Source organism: Vitis riparia, chromosome 5 (assembly GCF_004353265.1).
Source record: "Vitis riparia cultivar Riparia Gloire de Montpellier isolate 1030 chromosome 5, EGFV_Vit.rip_1.0, whole genome shotgun sequence".
In the NCBI taxonomy this organism is placed as follows: Eukaryota; Viridiplantae; Streptophyta; class Magnoliopsida; order Vitales; family Vitaceae; genus Vitis; species Vitis riparia.
Window position 1 is genome coordinate 2,144,399 of NC_048435.1, and position 17,906 is coordinate 2,162,304.

Here is a 17,906-nt window from a genome sequence, read left to right on the forward strand (position 1 = left end):
AAACTATATATATATTTTTTTCATCCAATATTTTCTAATACTTCGGCATTGTCTTTGGGCACTCATATAAAACACATTTGATTAGTTTTGGCTAAGGTATTGGATTAAGACTCAACCTTATAAAGATATGATCTTTTAAAGTTTAAAACAAGTATGAAAAAAAAATGTATTAATAAGTTAAAAATCCTAAGTACACCCAAATATTATCTTACAATAAATTTCTACGCTCACATGGTTTTCAAACCCTCTTAATGTTGTACTTTTTAAATCAACTTCTTAGATCATTTAATGATGGACTTGATTCCTCATTTGATTTTTTCGATAAAACCTAAAGTTTCTCTTGGTTTTAAAAACGTTAGTACACTAACCATGATTTATTATCATCAAAATGTTATTAGGACAACCTTAAGAAGAATAATAGTATATATTAGAGAAATATAAAAAGAAAAAATTTAGAAAAATATATCAATCAAAGAATAAGTAAATAAATAAAATTTATACTTTTTATAAAACATAAATAATAAAGAAATATGAAAAAAAAAACCTATGGAATATAATAGTAATTTTTAGTAAATACATTACTTATTTTTTAATAAAAGGTATGAAAATATATATTAAAGAACAAAAAATATAGAAAAACAAAACGTGAAAAATAAATTATTTATTTTAAAAAAAAATAAAGATATGGAAAAATAATAGAAATTTTAGTAAATAACTTTTTTCACAAAAAAAGAATAATATATATTAAAAATAAAGAAATAAGGAAAAAGGATACATGGAATATAATCGAAATCTTTAGTAAATAAATTATTTAAATATAGTAAGGAATAAAGAATTATGGGAAAAAAAGGTTTAGTAAATAAATTATAGAAATGAAGAAATTGGAGATTCAGAGAAATATGGAAATAGAAGAATAAGTAAATGAATAAATTATTTTTAATTTATGGAAGGGTATTTTAGATAATTTTTTTACAAACATCGATAATTTTCTTCATATTTTTATAAAAAAATTGCTTGTTTTTAAATTCATTTTAATTATTTTTGTTAACAATTATTCATTTTTAAATATTATTATTCAATAAAGATTTTTTAATGAAATTTATATTTTAAATCATGCAACAAGGTATTTCATGTTTAATAGAATCACAAATGGATTGAAGAGCATTTGGATGTTGGTTTTAGAAAATAATTTATTGTGGATGTGAGTGTAATATTTTTTAATAAAAATATATATTTAATTAAATTTAAATAAAAAATAATTTTATATTTAATAAAAAAATTTACACCTAAGTATTATTCATTTTGAAACTAAAATGTGAGTTTTGAAAATAAACATTTCATGACATTTTAAATTTATTTTGAAAATAAACACTACAATTTTCAATGCACGAAAAATATCTACAATAACTGATCTCAAATATTTGATTCATAAATAGTAAAATTAAAACATAAAAAAATGTATTTTAATAACATTTTTATTAAAAATAAGAAATATACATATTTTAGTTTCTAAAATTTTAATTAAATATATATATTTAACATTTTTAAGAAAATATATGAGTATTTTAATTTTTTTAAATATCAATAAATCACGTTAAAAAATGTGAAACTCGTATTTGGGAGTTATATTTAAATACTTAAAAGGAAATTTGAAATTTGAAGAAACTGAGGTAAGGAGGGGTGAGCGTCACTACTTGGGCTTTGGATTCAGTGGGCTCTGCCTGGGAGATTGGGCCTGGCCCAAACGAGAAAATCGAAATGGTGTCCCCGAAGTATACGATTCAAACTCATTCAATCACCACATCTTCAGGACAAGTGTCAACAGTACAGCCTATAAATTTACAGAAGCCTCTAAACCAGGGTACCAAAAAGATTAGAAGCGGGTTGTCTTTTTCACCGCCATCTCTGGTTAAAACTAACCAGAGTTTACGCCTTTCAGAGGCGTCCTCCACTTGTCTGTCTCCCTCTTCTTCTCTCTCCGTTTTGAGTGTCAGTTCTGGCTTTGTAGACTCCGCTTGCATGTTGGGTCTTTGCTCTCTTGTCCATACTCGCTTCTGGGCGGTGTTGTTCAGCCATGGCGGTTAAGAAACTGTGCGAGTCCTACTCAAAGAGTTTCAGAGGGGAGGTACAGAGATGGGGTTGTATGAAGCAGACTGGTGTGAGTTTGAGGTACATGATGGAGTTTGGGTCCAGACCCACTGAGAAAAACCTGCTCATCTCTGCTCAATTTCTTCACAAAGAACTCCCCATAAGAATCGCCAGGAGAGCCATTGAGCTCGAGAGCCTACCCTATGGCTTATCTGAAAAGCCTGCTGTTTTGGAGGTACTAGTCTCATTCCTTGCCATTGATTCTGGGTTTTGGATTTTAGATTTGGTTTTTTAATTTTATTTATTTAATTTTTAGGGATAGGGAGTGAGATGATGGGTATGGGATTCTGTTCCGCGAGCGTTTTGTGGGGATTGCCGATGCGGATATGACTTGAATTTCCTTTAGATTGTTGATAGAACAGGATCTTTTAAGTATGGGAAGAGAGGAATCAAGAAAAGTTATTTGACACTTTGGATTACTTTGTTTTAAAAGCGATTCTGTACTGTGTTCATTTATTTTATATTATAATATGAACTAAGATTCCTGCTTGGTGGGTCTTAACTTTTTTAGACAACCCTGTTAGAAGGTCTCAATTGATTGTCAATGTCAGTATATGTGGATTCATCTGCTTCAATCAGATGGAGATTTCATTTTCTTTAGTGAAGATCTTTGGAATTATGCTGAAATCTTTGTGTAGTGGCAAACATTATTTATCTGTTTTGTAACATGGGTTTTATTTGTCTTCCTTTACTTGTTGAAAATTTAGTTATAATCTTTGAATTTAGCTTGTATGCTAATTTGCTCGTGTTTAATGGGAAATGATCCTGTGGATAAGCTGGTTTAGGGACTATTTAGTCTGTTATGGGGAAAGCTATGGTTGTCTTAGATTGATAATTGCTGTGTTAAATAGTAATTTTTGGGTTAAGTTTCAAGTCTTCTGGAACAGGTGCTTATTTCATATTGTTTATAGGTGAGGGACTGGTATTTGGACTCTTTCCGTGACCTTCGGGCCTTTCCGGAGATCAAGGATAAAAATGATGAATTGGAATTCACGCAAATGATTAAGATGATTAAAGTGAGGCACAACAATGTGGTTCCCACAATGGCTTTGGGTGTTCAACAGTTGAAGAAAGGCATGAATGCGAAGATTGTTTATGAGGATCTGGATGAGATTCATCAATTTTTAGATCGTTTTTACATGTCAAGGATTGGGATTCGCATGCTTATTGGTTAGTCCTATTTTCCACTTGCCTGTTTATCATACTTCTGCCATTTTTCTCTTCATGATTTTGCTATCCTTGTCGAAAAGGGGTTCTCATTCTATGTGCTTTTGATTGTGGTGATACACAGGGCAGCACGTAGAGCTGCATAATCCAAACCCAGCTCCTGATTGTGTGGGTTATATACACACAAAAATGTCTCCTGTGGAGGTAGCACGAAGTGCCAGTGAGGATGCCCGCTCTATTTGCTTACGAGAGTATGGCAGTGCACCGGATATTAGTATATATGGGGATCCCAATTTTACATTCCCGTAAGTTATTTTTTTGAGCATTTGATTGGATTAGTTTCCTGAAAAATTTCTGTTTTCTTCTCTTTCCAGTTATCCCCTCTTCCTTTTTCTGGTAACATTTCCATATCTGAGCTTCTTGTTCCTTAAACTAAGTGTATGCCTTCTCTTTCCGGTTATCCCCTCTTCCTTTTTCTGGTAACATACGATTTTGTCCTGTATTCATTTTCTATAATTAGCAACATGATTGGTATTAAGCAGATACAACATTATGTTTTATTTTCAAGTCATGAATTATTTTATTTTATGAAAGAGCTATTGTATATATGTTGTTTTCTTTAAAGATTGTTTGCCTTTGTTACAGTTATGTTCCAACACACTTGCATCTCATGGTATTTGAGTTGGTTAAAAACTCCTTGCGTGCTGTCCAAGAGCGGTCTATGGACTCTGACAAAGTTGCACTTCCTGTTCGAATAATAGTTGCTGATGGAATAGAGGATGTTACTATTAAGGTACAGTATTGTAATTCCGATCAATAGAGGTCTTAGTTCTTGGTTGCATGAAGCTTTTTGATCTCCATGGTGATTAACGGATTGTTCTTTTTGGCATAGGTCTCAGACGAAGGGGGTGGAATTCCAAGAAGCGGCCTCTCCAAAATCTTTACATATCTTTATAGTACTGCAAAGAACCCTCTGGATGAGCAGTCAGATATTGGGTCATCTGGTGGGTTAACAATGGCTGGATATGGATATGGGCTTCCAATCAGTCGCTTATATGCGCGATATTTTGGCGGGGATCTGCAAATTATCTCCATGGAGGGATATGGTGAGTTGATTTTCTGACCTGTATCTCATTGAGAATCAATTGATTGATACCAAGTTTTATAAATCACAACTGTACTGATAAATTTCCCTGATTACTAGGAGTGTTTTTTAAAGAATATAAAATAGAGGGATAATTAGAAGAAAGAGAAGATACCAACCATATAAGAGCTTATATGATGGATGCATCATAACAGCAAATTTGACCTTAGTAGGAGCTATATTGAATCTTCAGTGTCCAGACAGTAGTTCTACTGTAAATCATACAATATTCATAATCTTAAATCTCATCTACAGCCATCTTGAGCCAACTCTCTGGTGTACCCTCACTGGGCTCTATTGCGATAGCTAAGGGTCAGAAGATGCCCGATGCTATTCTCTGTTTTTTTTTTTTTGTGTATACTTCTTGTATACATAGGGTGCACCCCCTTTCATTGGTGCTCTTTCAATAGATTCTATGTTTGCTTATCAAAAAACAAATCCCTGTGGCCTTTCATGTGAAAGCAACCCATTCTAAATTCTCCTTTTTTTAACCTTGGGGGTATGCCCATTGCTAACCTTGAAGGAAGTCCTCTTTTTGCAATAGAAACTTGTATTTTTGTAATCAAGGCACTGATTCTTGGATACTCAAACTTAAAAAGCTTTAATTCCTGACTCTTGGGTGTTGGCTAAACTTCTTGGTTAACCTTTTATAATTCAATCTCATGGTTATATTTTGTTCATCCATCAAAAATCTTCCCCAAACGTGTTGATTTCTGTTGTGTTTATTCACAGGGACTGACGCATATCTGCATCTGTCTCGATTGGGGGATTCACAAGAACCCCTCCCATGAACTAGGTTGTAGCATCAAGCTTAACATGCTGAAGTTCATTCAAGAAGGGATTTGACATGGGAAAGTTCTACAGATTCATTGTCAAAGAAACACATTGCTCCCCCCCAAATTTCTCATATATTCCATGGAATTGTTGTTCATGTATATTCTTCAGCTGGTATAAGAATCTAAGATGATAATTAAAGGTTGCAGGTTTTTACTTGGAACCGTTTAATGTTCTGTTTTCCATCTTCATTTAGTTCTTCATTTACTTGCTCTTTGAAATTTTGTGGCTCCTTAGAAATCAGGTTCATGTATGCGTGTCTTGTGTGGCTTCTTGTGAATGTTAATAACAGCATCAGTCGACATCTATCTCTTGCTTTCTGGAGGAACAGCTAGGGGATAGAGGATGTGAGCCCATCTATGGAGGGTTACTCAAAGGTGTCCAAATTCAGGGTTTCAGGTAAGCCATTTGCTGAGAGCCATACTCATATCAGAAATGAAATGAAAAACATGAGGGGGCCGTATCTAAAGTCAAAGGTGAGCTAAGATCCTTGTACTTATGATTGACTTGTAAGAAAGGCACTAGTTGTAATGATCTTAAACCCTTTTAAATTACCCACTAAACAATGAAGAATGAATCATCTCTTAAATTCCTTAAAATTTAACAAAAAAAAAAAACAGGAGTTGGGTTTGCAGTCGATGAAGAAAAATTAGGCAGTGGATGCATTTGATGACAGGTACCTTACCCCAAACCTAATTGGTTTCTCCTTCACATGAATGGCTTATTTACCCAATAGTGATCTTGAAAATCTTAAAGTGGAAATATAGCAATATAAGGGAAATAAAAAGAAAAAGAATTCTGGACTTTGATGTGCTGCATTTTGTGGGCAAATCTGAAAAAGAATGATGGATTCGTGAATGCCTTCTCTCCTCCATTTGGTCCATTTTGTTCTTCAATCTCTCGAACCTTGCGCTTCCTGCAAAAGAAGGGAGTCACAAATGATAAACGCAACAATCATTTGGGCCACCAGAAAGGAAAATGCACTACACAGAAGGTGAAAACTGAAAAACACTATTGATGTAGTTAAGAATAACAGCTTTGCTCTTCACATGGGAAAAAAGAAGAAAAATAAGTGCCACACATACTTAGCACTAGAGTATCCCTCTGGAATACTTAGTAGACTATAAAATTGAAATGCAGCATATGCTTATATGCTTAAAATAGTTCTTAATTTTGTATTTCCATTCTCATCTTAAAAATCAGTATAAATGTCTTATTGTATTGGAACTTTTTCCTCTATGCAGACACATTCAATAAAACTAGGCAACAAACAGCATCGGTCAATATCAATACCAACCAAATACCTGGATGAAAAGATTTAGTTTTGGACAAGATAGATTAGTAATGTTTCTTCTTATCTCATCTGTAGTCTGCAAGTGAACAATTAGAAAGCAACTCATCAGCGAGAGTAGGTAGGTTGTTGTGTCTGAAGGCTTCGAATTACTTCGCATAGGTCCCATATGTCCAGATTGTGAAGAAGCTGAGGATTATGCTTTGGTTTTTTTTTTTTCCTTTAATCTTTCCGGTCTATACCTATTATTGCCAGAGATGTGTATATCATGTTTGTGATTCTATGTGAATCATATCTGCGGCGGTTTCTTACCCTTGCCCTTTCTGCTTTGCTTTAAACCCCACGGCTCTTCTCTATACATTCTGAAATTGTTGTAGAGCTAGGACGGAAATAATATATGTCGCAGGCACCAATCCTTTCTTCTTGGAGAGTTTTTCTCTACTGATCCGAAGCCAGAGGCAAAATTTTGTTTGATAGTTTTATTTACCCCATTAGTGATCTTGAAATTGTAAACACATAATCATATTAATAATAGCAATTTACTTCTCATCAACTATGATGTTTAACACTCAAGAGCTATTTACTTCTACAGAACCAATGTCATTACGAGCTTGAAACTCACATACCACCCCTGCTCCCACCCCACAAAAGAAATAAGAAAAAAAAAAAGGAATACAAAACAAAATTCTGGACTTTGATGTGCTGCATGTTGTTAGCAAATCTGAATAAAAGTGACGGAATCATCAATGCCTTCTCTGCTTTTTACGTTTCCATGATTGGCGGCCCTTTATCTTCCATTTGTCAACCCCAGCTGGTCGATTTTGTTCTTCAATCTCTCGAACCTTGCGCTTCCTGCAAAACGAGAGAATCACAAATGATAAGTCATTTGGACCACCAAGAAGGAAAATGCACTCGACAGAAAAATTGAAAGGTGAAAAACACTATGATGTAGTTAAGAATAACAGCTTTGCTCTTCACATGGGAGAAAAAAAAAGAGACACCACACTCTGCACTAGAGTATCCCTCTGGAATACTTGGTAGACCACAAAATTGAAATGCAGCATATTCTTAGAGTGCATTTGATAGTGATTCTAGGAAGTGTTTCTAACCTCTGGAACACTTGAAAATTTTCATCCTTCAAGTATTAAAAATGTTAGAAACATTTCCCATAATCGTTGCCAAATGCACTCTTAAATGTTTAAAATAGTTCTTAATTTCGTATTTTGATTTTTATCTTAATATTGTATTGGTTTTTTTTTCTTCCTTGCGGACATATTCAATAAAACTAGACAACAAACAGCATTGGTCAAAACATCACTACCAGCCAAGTACTCGAATGAAAAGATTTAATTTTGGACAAAATAGATTAATAGTGTTTCTTCCTATCTCACCTGTAGTCTGCAAAGGAACTATTAGAAAGCAGCTCATCAGCCAGGGATGCCTTCCTCTCCTTCTTTGTGAGTCTACCAGAGAAGAAGTCTGATGCGGACTCTATCACTGTGCCCACCTGATTATTGGTCACGAACGAAAATGTTCTACTGATTAAAACAGAACTAATATATGTAGGCAATACAAAGGATATGAATATAATGAAATGTGCTTATATCCTTCCAAATGAAATCATGGATACAAGTACTTTCGCATAAGACGTAGACTTGCCTGAAAATATTTGGGCAATGTCTTCGATTTTGAATCACTCTTCTTGTAGTGCCTCTTTGGATCAATTGCACTTCTCAGCTGTAACCATCAAGACATTTCAAATGCAAATAGTCAAGATCCCTCTTAGAAAAATGAAAAGGTAAAGGGACATCCTAGGAATAAAATTCTAACCAATCCAAATAAATGGATGAACGATACAAACACAACTATAATCCAGATAAGTCCATTAACCAGTGAATTGCATGCCTATCAATCATTGTGCTCAAATTTCTTTCATGCATATATCACCACTCTTAACTTTATCAATGTGTTTTCATACTTGGTAGAAACAAAAAGGAGTTGCTTAAAATCTATAAGGAACCCATCTAACCTTTGAATGGTTGGAAAAATAATTGCCTCCACAAAACTAGATCCCTCAAACTACGGTTGAAACTTCAGCTAGTTGGGCCCAACCAAATGCAATGATAAGCAAACTTGGTTTGACAATTCCCAAACTAATCTAATATCGGGTTGGGCTCAGGTTGAGGCCCCAATAACCCAAAAATCAACTTTTAATACACACATGTTATCATTTTATATGTCCTATGTCATATTGCTATGTCATACTGCTATGCTTTAAGAATTCTGATGCCAAAGTTTTATACCCACACAATAAAAAATATGTTTGACATCTTTGAAAATAGTGGTCTATATTATCTTTGTGCCACATTCAACACATGGAAAACAGGAGCTAAAGATAATTTTGATAAAATCGAGAATCCTTTTCATTAGTCATAGACTCATAAACATGATAAGCATTATTATCATAAAAAATCAAATTGCATATACAAGATCAGAAAACACGTTAAAAATTAAGCTGCATATATAAGATGAAAAAACACTGCACCTTCAGTAACTGGAGATCTTTTTTCAACTCTGGAGTGATAGTTGGTGCAGGCATGTCAAACCTGTTCATATTCCATAACAAATAAACATCATCTATTCGAAAAGCCTTCATTAAGCAGCCAAGACAGAATATGACAAAAGACAAACTCATTTTTTTTTTTCAATGTTTTGTAAACCAAAAATAAATAAGTCTTTAGGAATTCCTACTATTTCTCTTAATGACTTATTTCCAATCTGAGTCACTTGATTGACATATACACCTAGCGATGCGTAAGATGTGTTTTCTTCAGGGTTTTTCCCACAAATTTTGAAAAACAGCTGTAAACCCATAAACAAAATTCAATGATTTTGTTTCATGAATTATTTTGATTATTTTTTATAGTTGTGAATTCTTTTGATTATAATAACTATGGCATTAAAAATCCTTTATTTTTCATCTAACAAAGTGCTAATGTGCTCTAAAGTTATATAGACCTAATTGCCTACCAAAAAAAGAAGTTATATAGGCTTAATCATCATTAAATTCTGTATTTCTTAACAAGATTCATCTTTACCAAAATACTTCAAATCCCAAGTTATGACTTAATCAATCATCATCAAATTCTGGCTTTCTTAAAATCAAGATTCATCTTTACCAAAATACTCCAAATCCCAACCCATAAGTTAAACGAGAAAGAGAAGGAAATGGAAAGAAAAATACTTCCAAGGGAATGCACATACCACTTGGTGCCGGTTGTGTCTTTAACTTGTTTTCTGAGCAGTTTGTTCAACTTCCTAGGGTTGTTAGGAGGAACAAACAGTCCATCAACAAGCTCGCTATCAGGTTTCCATAGGCCTGCACCCCTGTTTTCAGCCACATTTTGAGATTTGTCAGACCCATTTTTGGGTGCTGATGAGAGGAGAGACAGCTTTGGCTCCCATGAGAGACCAATCACTGCCTTGCTTTCAGACATTCTGATTGATTTGATTCTGATAACGAATCAAATTAAAATAAATAAATAAAAATTGGGATTAGGGCTTCTAGTTATGAAAAGAAACATGGTGGAAACAATAACATCAAAACTCCAATCTGTTCAAATCACCAAAACATACTCAAAACAAAATCCACCAAAGTTAGAAAAAAAAAAAAAACCAAAAACTCTCCATGTCCTCTGACGCCACGTCACCGGAATTCTCCCTCCCAGCCAGAACCACTGCTCTTCCATCCGCCAAAACCATTTTCAGTGGGCCCCACTCTGGATCGCCAGGAGAAAAACCTCCCCCCAGATTCAGCCGCCACAGCCTTCCCCTCAAAGGTCTCAGAATCCACCCCATTCCCATAAGAAGAAGGAGAAGAAGAAGCCCTTGACCCCACAGAAAAAGCGAGAGAACAAGTACCTGGGAGTCTTGACGCTTCGGCTAGGATAGCTTCACTCGCGTCTTCTAAGAGCATAGAAAATGCTATTTCTATTATATTATTAATTATATATCTGGAAAATTATTTATGCTTCTAAGTTTTTAGTTAAATAAAAATTTTCTCAGCATCCAAACGATTGTATTTAACCTATAAGTATCTTCTCAGCAACCAAACGATTGCATCTAACCTATAACTCGATTCATTGAACAGGGAACAGAGATTGAACCAGTACCTTGAACCCAAAAATCGATCGAAACGAAGACTTTGAAGAAGAAATTGAAGGCTATTGTGTACATAGACACCGGACTTCTGGTACTGCAACCAAACCCTAGAACGGTGTTCAACGGGAATTTAGTAGGTCAGGTGGTAATGGCTGATCTAGTGCCGGCCCATTTTGGAATTAATGGGCTGATTCTGTGCCAGCCCATTTTTTGGAACTAATGAGCTGATCCTGTGGCGGCCCATTTTTCAACTAATGGGCTGAATATGTGGGCTGATTTCTAATACGAGGCTTAAACCCAATCTCACTTTTAAGGAAAATTCCATGGTGCCTCCTTCGTACCGTACCGAAAAGTTTTTAAGCCATTGGATGCCCAAGATTACATCTTGGCCATCCATTTTAAATCTGAAATAAAAATTCCACTTAACGGCCGTCCACTCTCGTCTCCTTTAATTTATTCCTCCATTCTCAATAATTTTGGGTTTAAATAAAATAAATATTAGATAAAAATGGAATTGAAAAAAAAATGAAATTGATATAAAATTTGAAACCATATTTATTAACAAAAAAAATCATCATACATCATAATTACATTATTTTATTTTTAACAAATTATTAAATATTTAAATTGGAGGTAAAAATGAATATAGTAATATTTTAATATAAAAAAAGTATTTGCATTAAAATTCAACATTTTGATAATTATATGTAAAACTTAGATAATTAGATCATCCTAATTTTATTTGTACTCTCCAAATTTTATATTTTTTGAATTTAAGATTTTTAAATTAAAATTATAATAAAGTAAATTACTAATACTTTTTTTGAATTACTAATGATAGCATTTTTGAAAATAAATTTATAATTTCAAAAAATTTAAAACTAAAAATCGAAATGAAAAATATGATGAAGATATCAAACATGTATTTATCGCAATTTTCCTACCGTTCTCATTTTTTTTTGGTACCCTTCCACAAATTTTTAACATGTATTTAAGAAAGGCACTTTTGGGTACCATAGAATGACCATCAAATCAATTTTGTCTTTCACAAATTTTTGTGTAGCTTAAGTTAATTAATATATCAATCTTATTTTGATATTTAATCATTTTATTTTCTGGAATCATACGTTTATTCACCTAAAAATGTCATGAACCTGTCAAATAGTTACTTATAAATTAATCAAAATGGGTAATAATTTACAGACTTGAGATGACACCCAAAATTACTCAGAAGCACTTGAGCAGATTTTCATTCAACCCAGCATACTTGTGGACATTTCCAGATTAACTACCAGGTCCCGTGTCACTTGAATCATGTAACCAAGACTAGTCACTCAAATCATCACCAAGAAAATTGAGATCGGTGTCATCATCAGTAGCAACACCAGCAGAGGCAGGATTGACGATATCCAAAGGCTCTACACTGGACAGAGTCACCATCTCCAGCGACGCCTTTCTACCATCTGCGGTTCCGTCTTCATACTCCATCAAATCGTTCTCGTATGCATCAGTGTGATCCATTTCATTATAAGGTATCTCCTGCAAAAGACCCACCAGGACTTCCAGTCAAAATTCACCATCAGTAAGCATAAAGATTTAGAGGAGAGTTGGACTCATGTCTGGGGTACACCTCCCAGACTATGAAAATGAAACTAGCAGTCATCGACAAGAGAGAACAGTACAAAGGTATGGTAATGTTGAAGTGCTATCAACACTATCATGAACTTTAGAAGGGAATTCAATTATATAAACAAATGAAAACTGGTTATAGGGTTCTGAAATGGAAAGCCGCTGGATAAGAAACAATTCAAGTTGAAAAAAGGAACTGCATATTCCCGAGTGAGAGAGTTTTTTTCCCCTCTTCATCATGAATTCTGGGAGGGTGTTGAAGAAGACTTGCCCATTTCCCAGAAACCTTGTTCACTAGATTTACAACACCTTTCTAATTAGAGAGACTAGATATGCTAAGTAATGCAGAGTATATATGTGCATGACATCCTTCAGTTAGCCAACTCAACTACCTCGTCCAGCTATCGACTGATTAAACTCTTAACTGTTGAATTAAACATTGTCCTATCACTAGGACTTCAAAGACTTTTGCCGGTAACGGGAAAGTAAGCTTGAAAGATACCTCGTCCTCTTGCACGGTGGGGTTCTCTGCCTCTACAATCCAGTCATCTAATAAACTTTCAAGCAGAATACTGTCAAGGGACATCACGTCATTAGACCTTTTGCTCAATTGACGTTCTCTTAGTCTCAAGTTGTAGTGCACATAGATGAGGTCGTTTAATCTTTTCTGAGCCAGACGATTGTGACTTTCACGGTGGATCTGATCATATGTACTCCAGTTGTGCTCACAACCGAAGGATGAGCATGTCTGACTCAATATGCGTACAGCTATTCGTTGCAGTTCTAAGCAATTTATCCCATGTTGTTGCCACCATGCAGCTAGGAAGGATGAAAAAGCACTCATCAAATTCAAATTTATAACTGGTAAACAGTGAAGGTTGAGTTTGTTCAACATTCTATCGCCATCACCTGGATCCAGCTCTGTTCTTGTACTAATTGCCAATTCCGTTCCAAAATCAGCTTTTGCAGAATTAAAATCAGAAATCTGAAACAGTATAAAGTGGCATTGGAGAAAAAAAAAGAGATTATTCCTATTGGAGTGAAACATTTATGCCACTGATAATCTCATAAGGAAAGCTTTACCTGCATGGATGCAGAAATCCTTCGCATATTGTCAGGCTCCAGTCGAACAATGCACTCATTCAGTCCTCGCACCACCTCTGGATGCTACAATTACAAAAATTAAAATATATATCCATTAGGATTGTACAATATAAAATTCCAATCCACATATCATCACTGTTTCTCCTACCACTAAGAAATCGGAACGATATCGGTATGATGGATTCAAGAAGTAGGCAGCCATATATAGAGGGTGGTGGAACAATGAGCTCCAATGATTGTCTATCACGGCCCAGAAAGGTCCATATTTACGAGCATCATCACCATGAGTGGATCTGATAGCAAGCTTCGCCCTGTACATGTCGTTATATATAGATGGCATTGATAGACTTTCAACACTATCTACTTTTTGAAGCACTTGCACTAATGGGTCCACTGATTTCCTAACATACTGCACCTTCTTCCAAAATGTGGCATTTAATACAATTTTTTCCACCTCTTTACCTTTGTCAGACTTCGAGAACCGAGATGAAAGCCATTTATTTGACTGGAACAGCCTTTTAAGGCCTATCCTGTGGTCCAGCAAGCTTTGCAAAGTAGCAAAGCTAGAGGCACATCGACTAATGGCTGGCCTCAGAAGTTCCTGTCCCTGGGTAAATTCCTTTTTCATAAGATTCAACAACCAAATTCGGTTGTAAATGAACTTAGTGATTTTTTGGCCTTTCTCCATGCATTCTCCTACCAATTTTATCCCGATGAAATCTTCAAGCATCTGGTCAATACAATAGGCTGCGCAAGGGGTCCAGAATAAACTCCGCCTCTTCTCTTCAAGCATCTTTCCAGCAGCCTTATAACTGGGAGTGTTCTCAGTGATTACCTACAACAGAAAGTTGGGGAAGAACATGTTATTCAGAAGGCATTAAGTCATATTTAAGAATTAGAAACAAGTTGAAATTTAAGACAACACAAAATAGTTAAGTACCTGAACTACATTTTCCTCGCCCATCTCTTCCACCACTTTGTCCAGCAACTTGAATAAATTTGCAGCATCATCTACTATATCTGTGGCATCAACTGAAGAAACAAAATATATACCATGTGGACAGGAAACCAAAATATTGATCAGTGTCCTACCCTGTGCATCTCTCCAACTATCTGCCTTAATAGAGCAACCAGTAATTGCCCAGGATGCCTTATACTCGGCTAGATAGTTCTTAATGGTCGCAATTTCTTCCTGTAGAAAACGACCAGATATGAGTTGGGTTGGAGGGCCTACCAAACCCTGTCCATACTGACCAACCAACTCCAGCATTTTATGGAAGTATGGGGAATTTGCTGCATGTAGAGGAACTCCAGCATGATAGAAAAACTTGCAAATGGCAGAAATAACTTCCTTGCGGGTTTTCTTACTGGATCCTGTTTTTACTTTTACTTGCTTGTAAGAAAGTGCCTTCTGACTCTTTGGTGTCTTTGGCACAACAGAATCCAATCTTGATCTTCTTAGTGATGGTTCAGAACCACTACCGGGGGAAATACCCCTAAAAGTCTTCCTCAGGTCTTTGCTCAATCTTTTCTCACCAATTATCAGATTTTCTTTGTTCATGCGATGTAGGGCATCTTCATCTTGCTCATCCTCTTCATCGTCATTATCTGAATTCATATAAAAAGCTGATATCTCCTTAGCATCAGGTCGCCTGTGCCTCCTCCCAGTACGATGCCATTTCATATTCTCTTTTATTTTAAGATACACTTCCTCAGGAGCATTTTTACAAGGTGCTACTTCACCAGGTATTCTAGCTAGATGTTGCTTAAACCGATTAATGCCTCCACTGACTATTTTCTCACAATAATTGCATTTTACCTTTTTCTTCCTCTCATCCTGGGCAACACCATGTTCCCAACCGGGGTCAACATATCCTAATGACCGAAGAGGGGCCAAATTTATAACCAAATTCCTGTCACTCATCAATTGCTTTCCCTTGCTTCTGTAGCCAGCATGCTCTTCCTCCTCCTCCTCATCATCATTTTGGTGGAAATTCAAATATGTATGTCCATCATCTTCAGATTGCCTTGGTTTCTTATTGGAACGGCATCCTTCCAGATTTTCTCTCATTTTCAGAAACACTTCCTCTGGAGCCTTGTCACAATATGTAACTTCTCCAGAAACCCGAGCCAAGTGTTGCTTTAATCTGTATATCCCACCACTAACTATCTTCCCACAATAATTGCATTTGACCTTCTTCTTCCTCTCATCTTGTGCAATGCCGTGCTCCCATCCAGGGTCAGAATATCCAGGGGAGCGAAGTGAGGTCATCTCTTCAACCATGCAGCAACTTGTACTATATTGGTTCAACCCTTAGCTGATCCAGCTGCTGGGCAACAGGCACAGGGAATATAATGCATAAGATGATATAACAACTGCTCTAATATTTATAGCAGCTTAAAGAACTTCACATTTCTGGAATGCATGGAATTCAGAAGAAAATAAAGGTTAAATAAATTCAGTAGATTACAAATATTTTTTATTGATATGACCTCATAAACCGAATTGCCTCTTCAGCTTTGATGAAAACCAACACGAGCAACCAACTGGAGTGCTCTTCTGGAATTTCACTTAGCTCATCAAGACCGTGTGATGGAATCCAGTTTCAATATTCACTACACGCCATGATCTCTCCTCAGCTCTATCATTCAATTCACTGCTAGTGAACTCAAAACACCTCTCAAATACCACAAAATTAAGCCAACTTTGAGAAACAAGCTTATCTGCAGGCGCACTATACACTGCAAGTAAGCATCCAGAAGCTCATTCCTCAATCAATTCAAGATCTCCAGATTCTACATCTTGAATTAATCTCGAACTCACGACTCCACTCTCCCAATTCCCAAATATAACGAAAACATAAACCTACTAATAAAGAATACAGTATAATGCCCAAAATAAACTGCAATAAAATTAGTAGAATTTACAATCGATTTTCTTCAGAAGATGATATTTTTATGATCGAAATGAAATCCAACTGCGGAAAAAAAGAAGGAAAATTCACAACCAAAATTTGAAATTGAATACAAGAGATTAGCAGACCTGAAAGGTTGCGGCTAAGCGATTGCATCCGCCACGGTGGTCGCTGTGAAATCTCTGAATTTCGTACCAATCAGTCTCCAGCATTTGATTTTGAGCATCATTCTTCTATGTATTTGAAATGAAATTCAATAACTGAATTGATATTGCGATGTTGTCAGAGCAAAGCCTGATGAAGAGACATTCAGAAATCGCCTCAGAGAAGAAGAACGGGTTGAGATCGTTGGAATCGCGAGTCGCGAGTGGAAAAGCTGGTGGGTTCACAACTCGACTCGCCGTGTTTTAGGGTTTCTGTACACAGCGTAACTTTTCGGATTTATTATTTTATTTTTATTTTTTACCGCATTAAAAAAAATAAAAATTAGGCTTACGGCTTACCAACCCCTTTCCTCAGCGTCGCGCGTGGTGAAATGTAATCAATCGTCATAATTTCTTACGTATATTCTTCATTATTTTTTTTATAGAAAATTTGTCTTTATTCGAGAATTTTTAAAATATATATTTAAAACAGAAAAAAAATATTTTCACTTAAAAAATCATTTTCAAATAAATTCTATTTTTTAATTGAATAAAGTCTTCTATATCTATTTAAATAAAAATGAATTATTTTATTTTAATAAAAAGGATTCATTGCCTATATCTTTGGCTGGATCGGGGCCGTCAATTCACGTGAGAGTCACAGTATGATCTGCTCCACAGAGCGTGCATACCTGAAAATTCAAAATTGTTAATTTGTTAACCCAGTGAATTGACTCGGTGAGTTTTGAAGCAAAAGCAACCGGCACCTCTGGGCTGTGTTGGGTTGGGTGTTGGCCATGACGGATGATACAGTTGGTTGTTGGGCTTGCCCTTTGCTCGACTTGGCTTACTTGTAATGGGCTCACTACTTAGCTTTGGGCCCTATAATAGTGGACGCAACTTGGACTTACGTGGTACTCAGTGATATTTGAATAGAACTTTTAAATATGAATTTCATGCTTTCGAATATAATTTACTTATATTTTGAAAAAGTTGGTAGAAAATCAAGCTTATTCCAAACAAACCCTTATGTTATATATATTTACGTTATTGACCTATTACCTAAAAAGTTGAACTTGAAATCAAATACTACATTATGATAATGTATACAGAAATCAGGTCAACTGTGATCAAAGGCAAATACCAAGTGGTTGACCCTTAGAAATGGAAATGAGTTGATTTCGGAGAATCAGTGGAAAGGATATAGAGAAGCAACTGCATCTCTAACGACCATTTTAACCACCTCTAATCCTACAACAGTTCCCAACCTCTGTTGGGGGGTATGGATGCCCTAAACTTGAGGTCCATTTCCTCGAGCACAAGTCTCAAGCTACCCAAATATGGAACACCCTTGTGTGTTTATATACGTT

At 35.4% G+C, this 17,906-nt stretch overlaps 3 protein-coding genes across 7 annotated transcripts; 1 reads left to right on the forward strand and 2 right to left on the reverse strand.

The window, feature by feature from the left end:
• The first annotated feature begins 1,891 nt into the window (after nucleotides 1-1,891).
• On the forward strand, nucleotides 1,892-5,484 carry LOC117914444 (pyruvate dehydrogenase (acetyl-transferring) kinase, mitochondrial). Its single transcript, XM_034829791.1, has 6 exons — nucleotides 1,892-2,323; nucleotides 3,060-3,318; nucleotides 3,440-3,620; nucleotides 3,961-4,108; nucleotides 4,208-4,421; nucleotides 5,192-5,484. The coding sequence occupies exons 1-6, from the start codon at nucleotides 2,075-2,077 to the stop codon at nucleotides 5,248-5,250; spliced, it is 1,110 nt and encodes a 369-aa protein (XP_034685682.1). The 5' UTR covers nucleotides 1,892-2,074; the 3' UTR covers nucleotides 5,251-5,484.
• Nucleotides 5,485-7,079: 1,595 nt separating this feature from the next.
• On the reverse strand, nucleotides 7,080-10,862 carry LOC117914445 (rRNA-processing protein fcf2). 3 transcript variants are annotated; one of them, XM_034829794.1, is made up of 7 exons: nucleotides 10,757-10,815; nucleotides 10,506-10,550; nucleotides 9,849-10,097; nucleotides 9,130-9,190; nucleotides 8,244-8,321; nucleotides 7,976-8,091; nucleotides 7,080-7,436 (listed from the first exon to the last, which is right to left on the reverse strand). In XM_034829794.1, the coding sequence occupies exons 3-7, from the start codon at nucleotides 10,079-10,081 to the stop codon at nucleotides 7,328-7,330; spliced, it is 597 nt and encodes a 198-aa protein (XP_034685685.1). In that variant the 5' UTR covers nucleotides 10,082-10,097; nucleotides 10,506-10,550; nucleotides 10,757-10,815; the 3' UTR covers nucleotides 7,080-7,327. The 3 variants fall into 3 exon arrangements, with proteins under 3 accessions (XP_034685685.1, XP_034685683.1, XP_034685684.1); XM_034829792.1 differs by lacking the exon at nucleotides 10,506-10,550 and having other exon boundaries at nucleotides 10,757-10,862; XM_034829793.1 differs by having other exon boundaries at nucleotides 10,506-10,841.
• Nucleotides 10,863-11,889: 1,027 nt separating this feature from the next.
• Nucleotides 11,890-16,802, reverse strand: LOC117914769. 3 transcript variants are annotated; one of them, XM_034830229.1, is made up of 7 exons: nucleotides 16,522-16,802; nucleotides 14,419-15,805; nucleotides 13,627-14,313; nucleotides 13,458-13,541; nucleotides 13,284-13,359; nucleotides 12,877-13,193; nucleotides 11,890-12,284 (listed from the first exon to the last, which is right to left on the reverse strand). In XM_034830229.1, exons 2-7 carry the CDS (start codon nucleotides 15,760-15,762, stop codon nucleotides 12,072-12,074), a joined length of 2,721 nt encoding a protein of 906 aa, XP_034686120.1. In that variant the 5' UTR covers nucleotides 15,763-15,805; nucleotides 16,522-16,802; the 3' UTR covers nucleotides 11,890-12,071. The 3 variants fall into 3 exon arrangements, with proteins under 3 accessions (XP_034686120.1, XP_034686121.1, XP_034686122.1); XM_034830230.1 differs by having other exon boundaries at nucleotides 14,419-15,808; XM_034830231.1 differs by lacking the exon at nucleotides 16,522-16,802 and having other exon boundaries at nucleotides 14,419-15,947.
• Nucleotides 16,803-17,906: the final 1,104 nt, after the last annotated feature.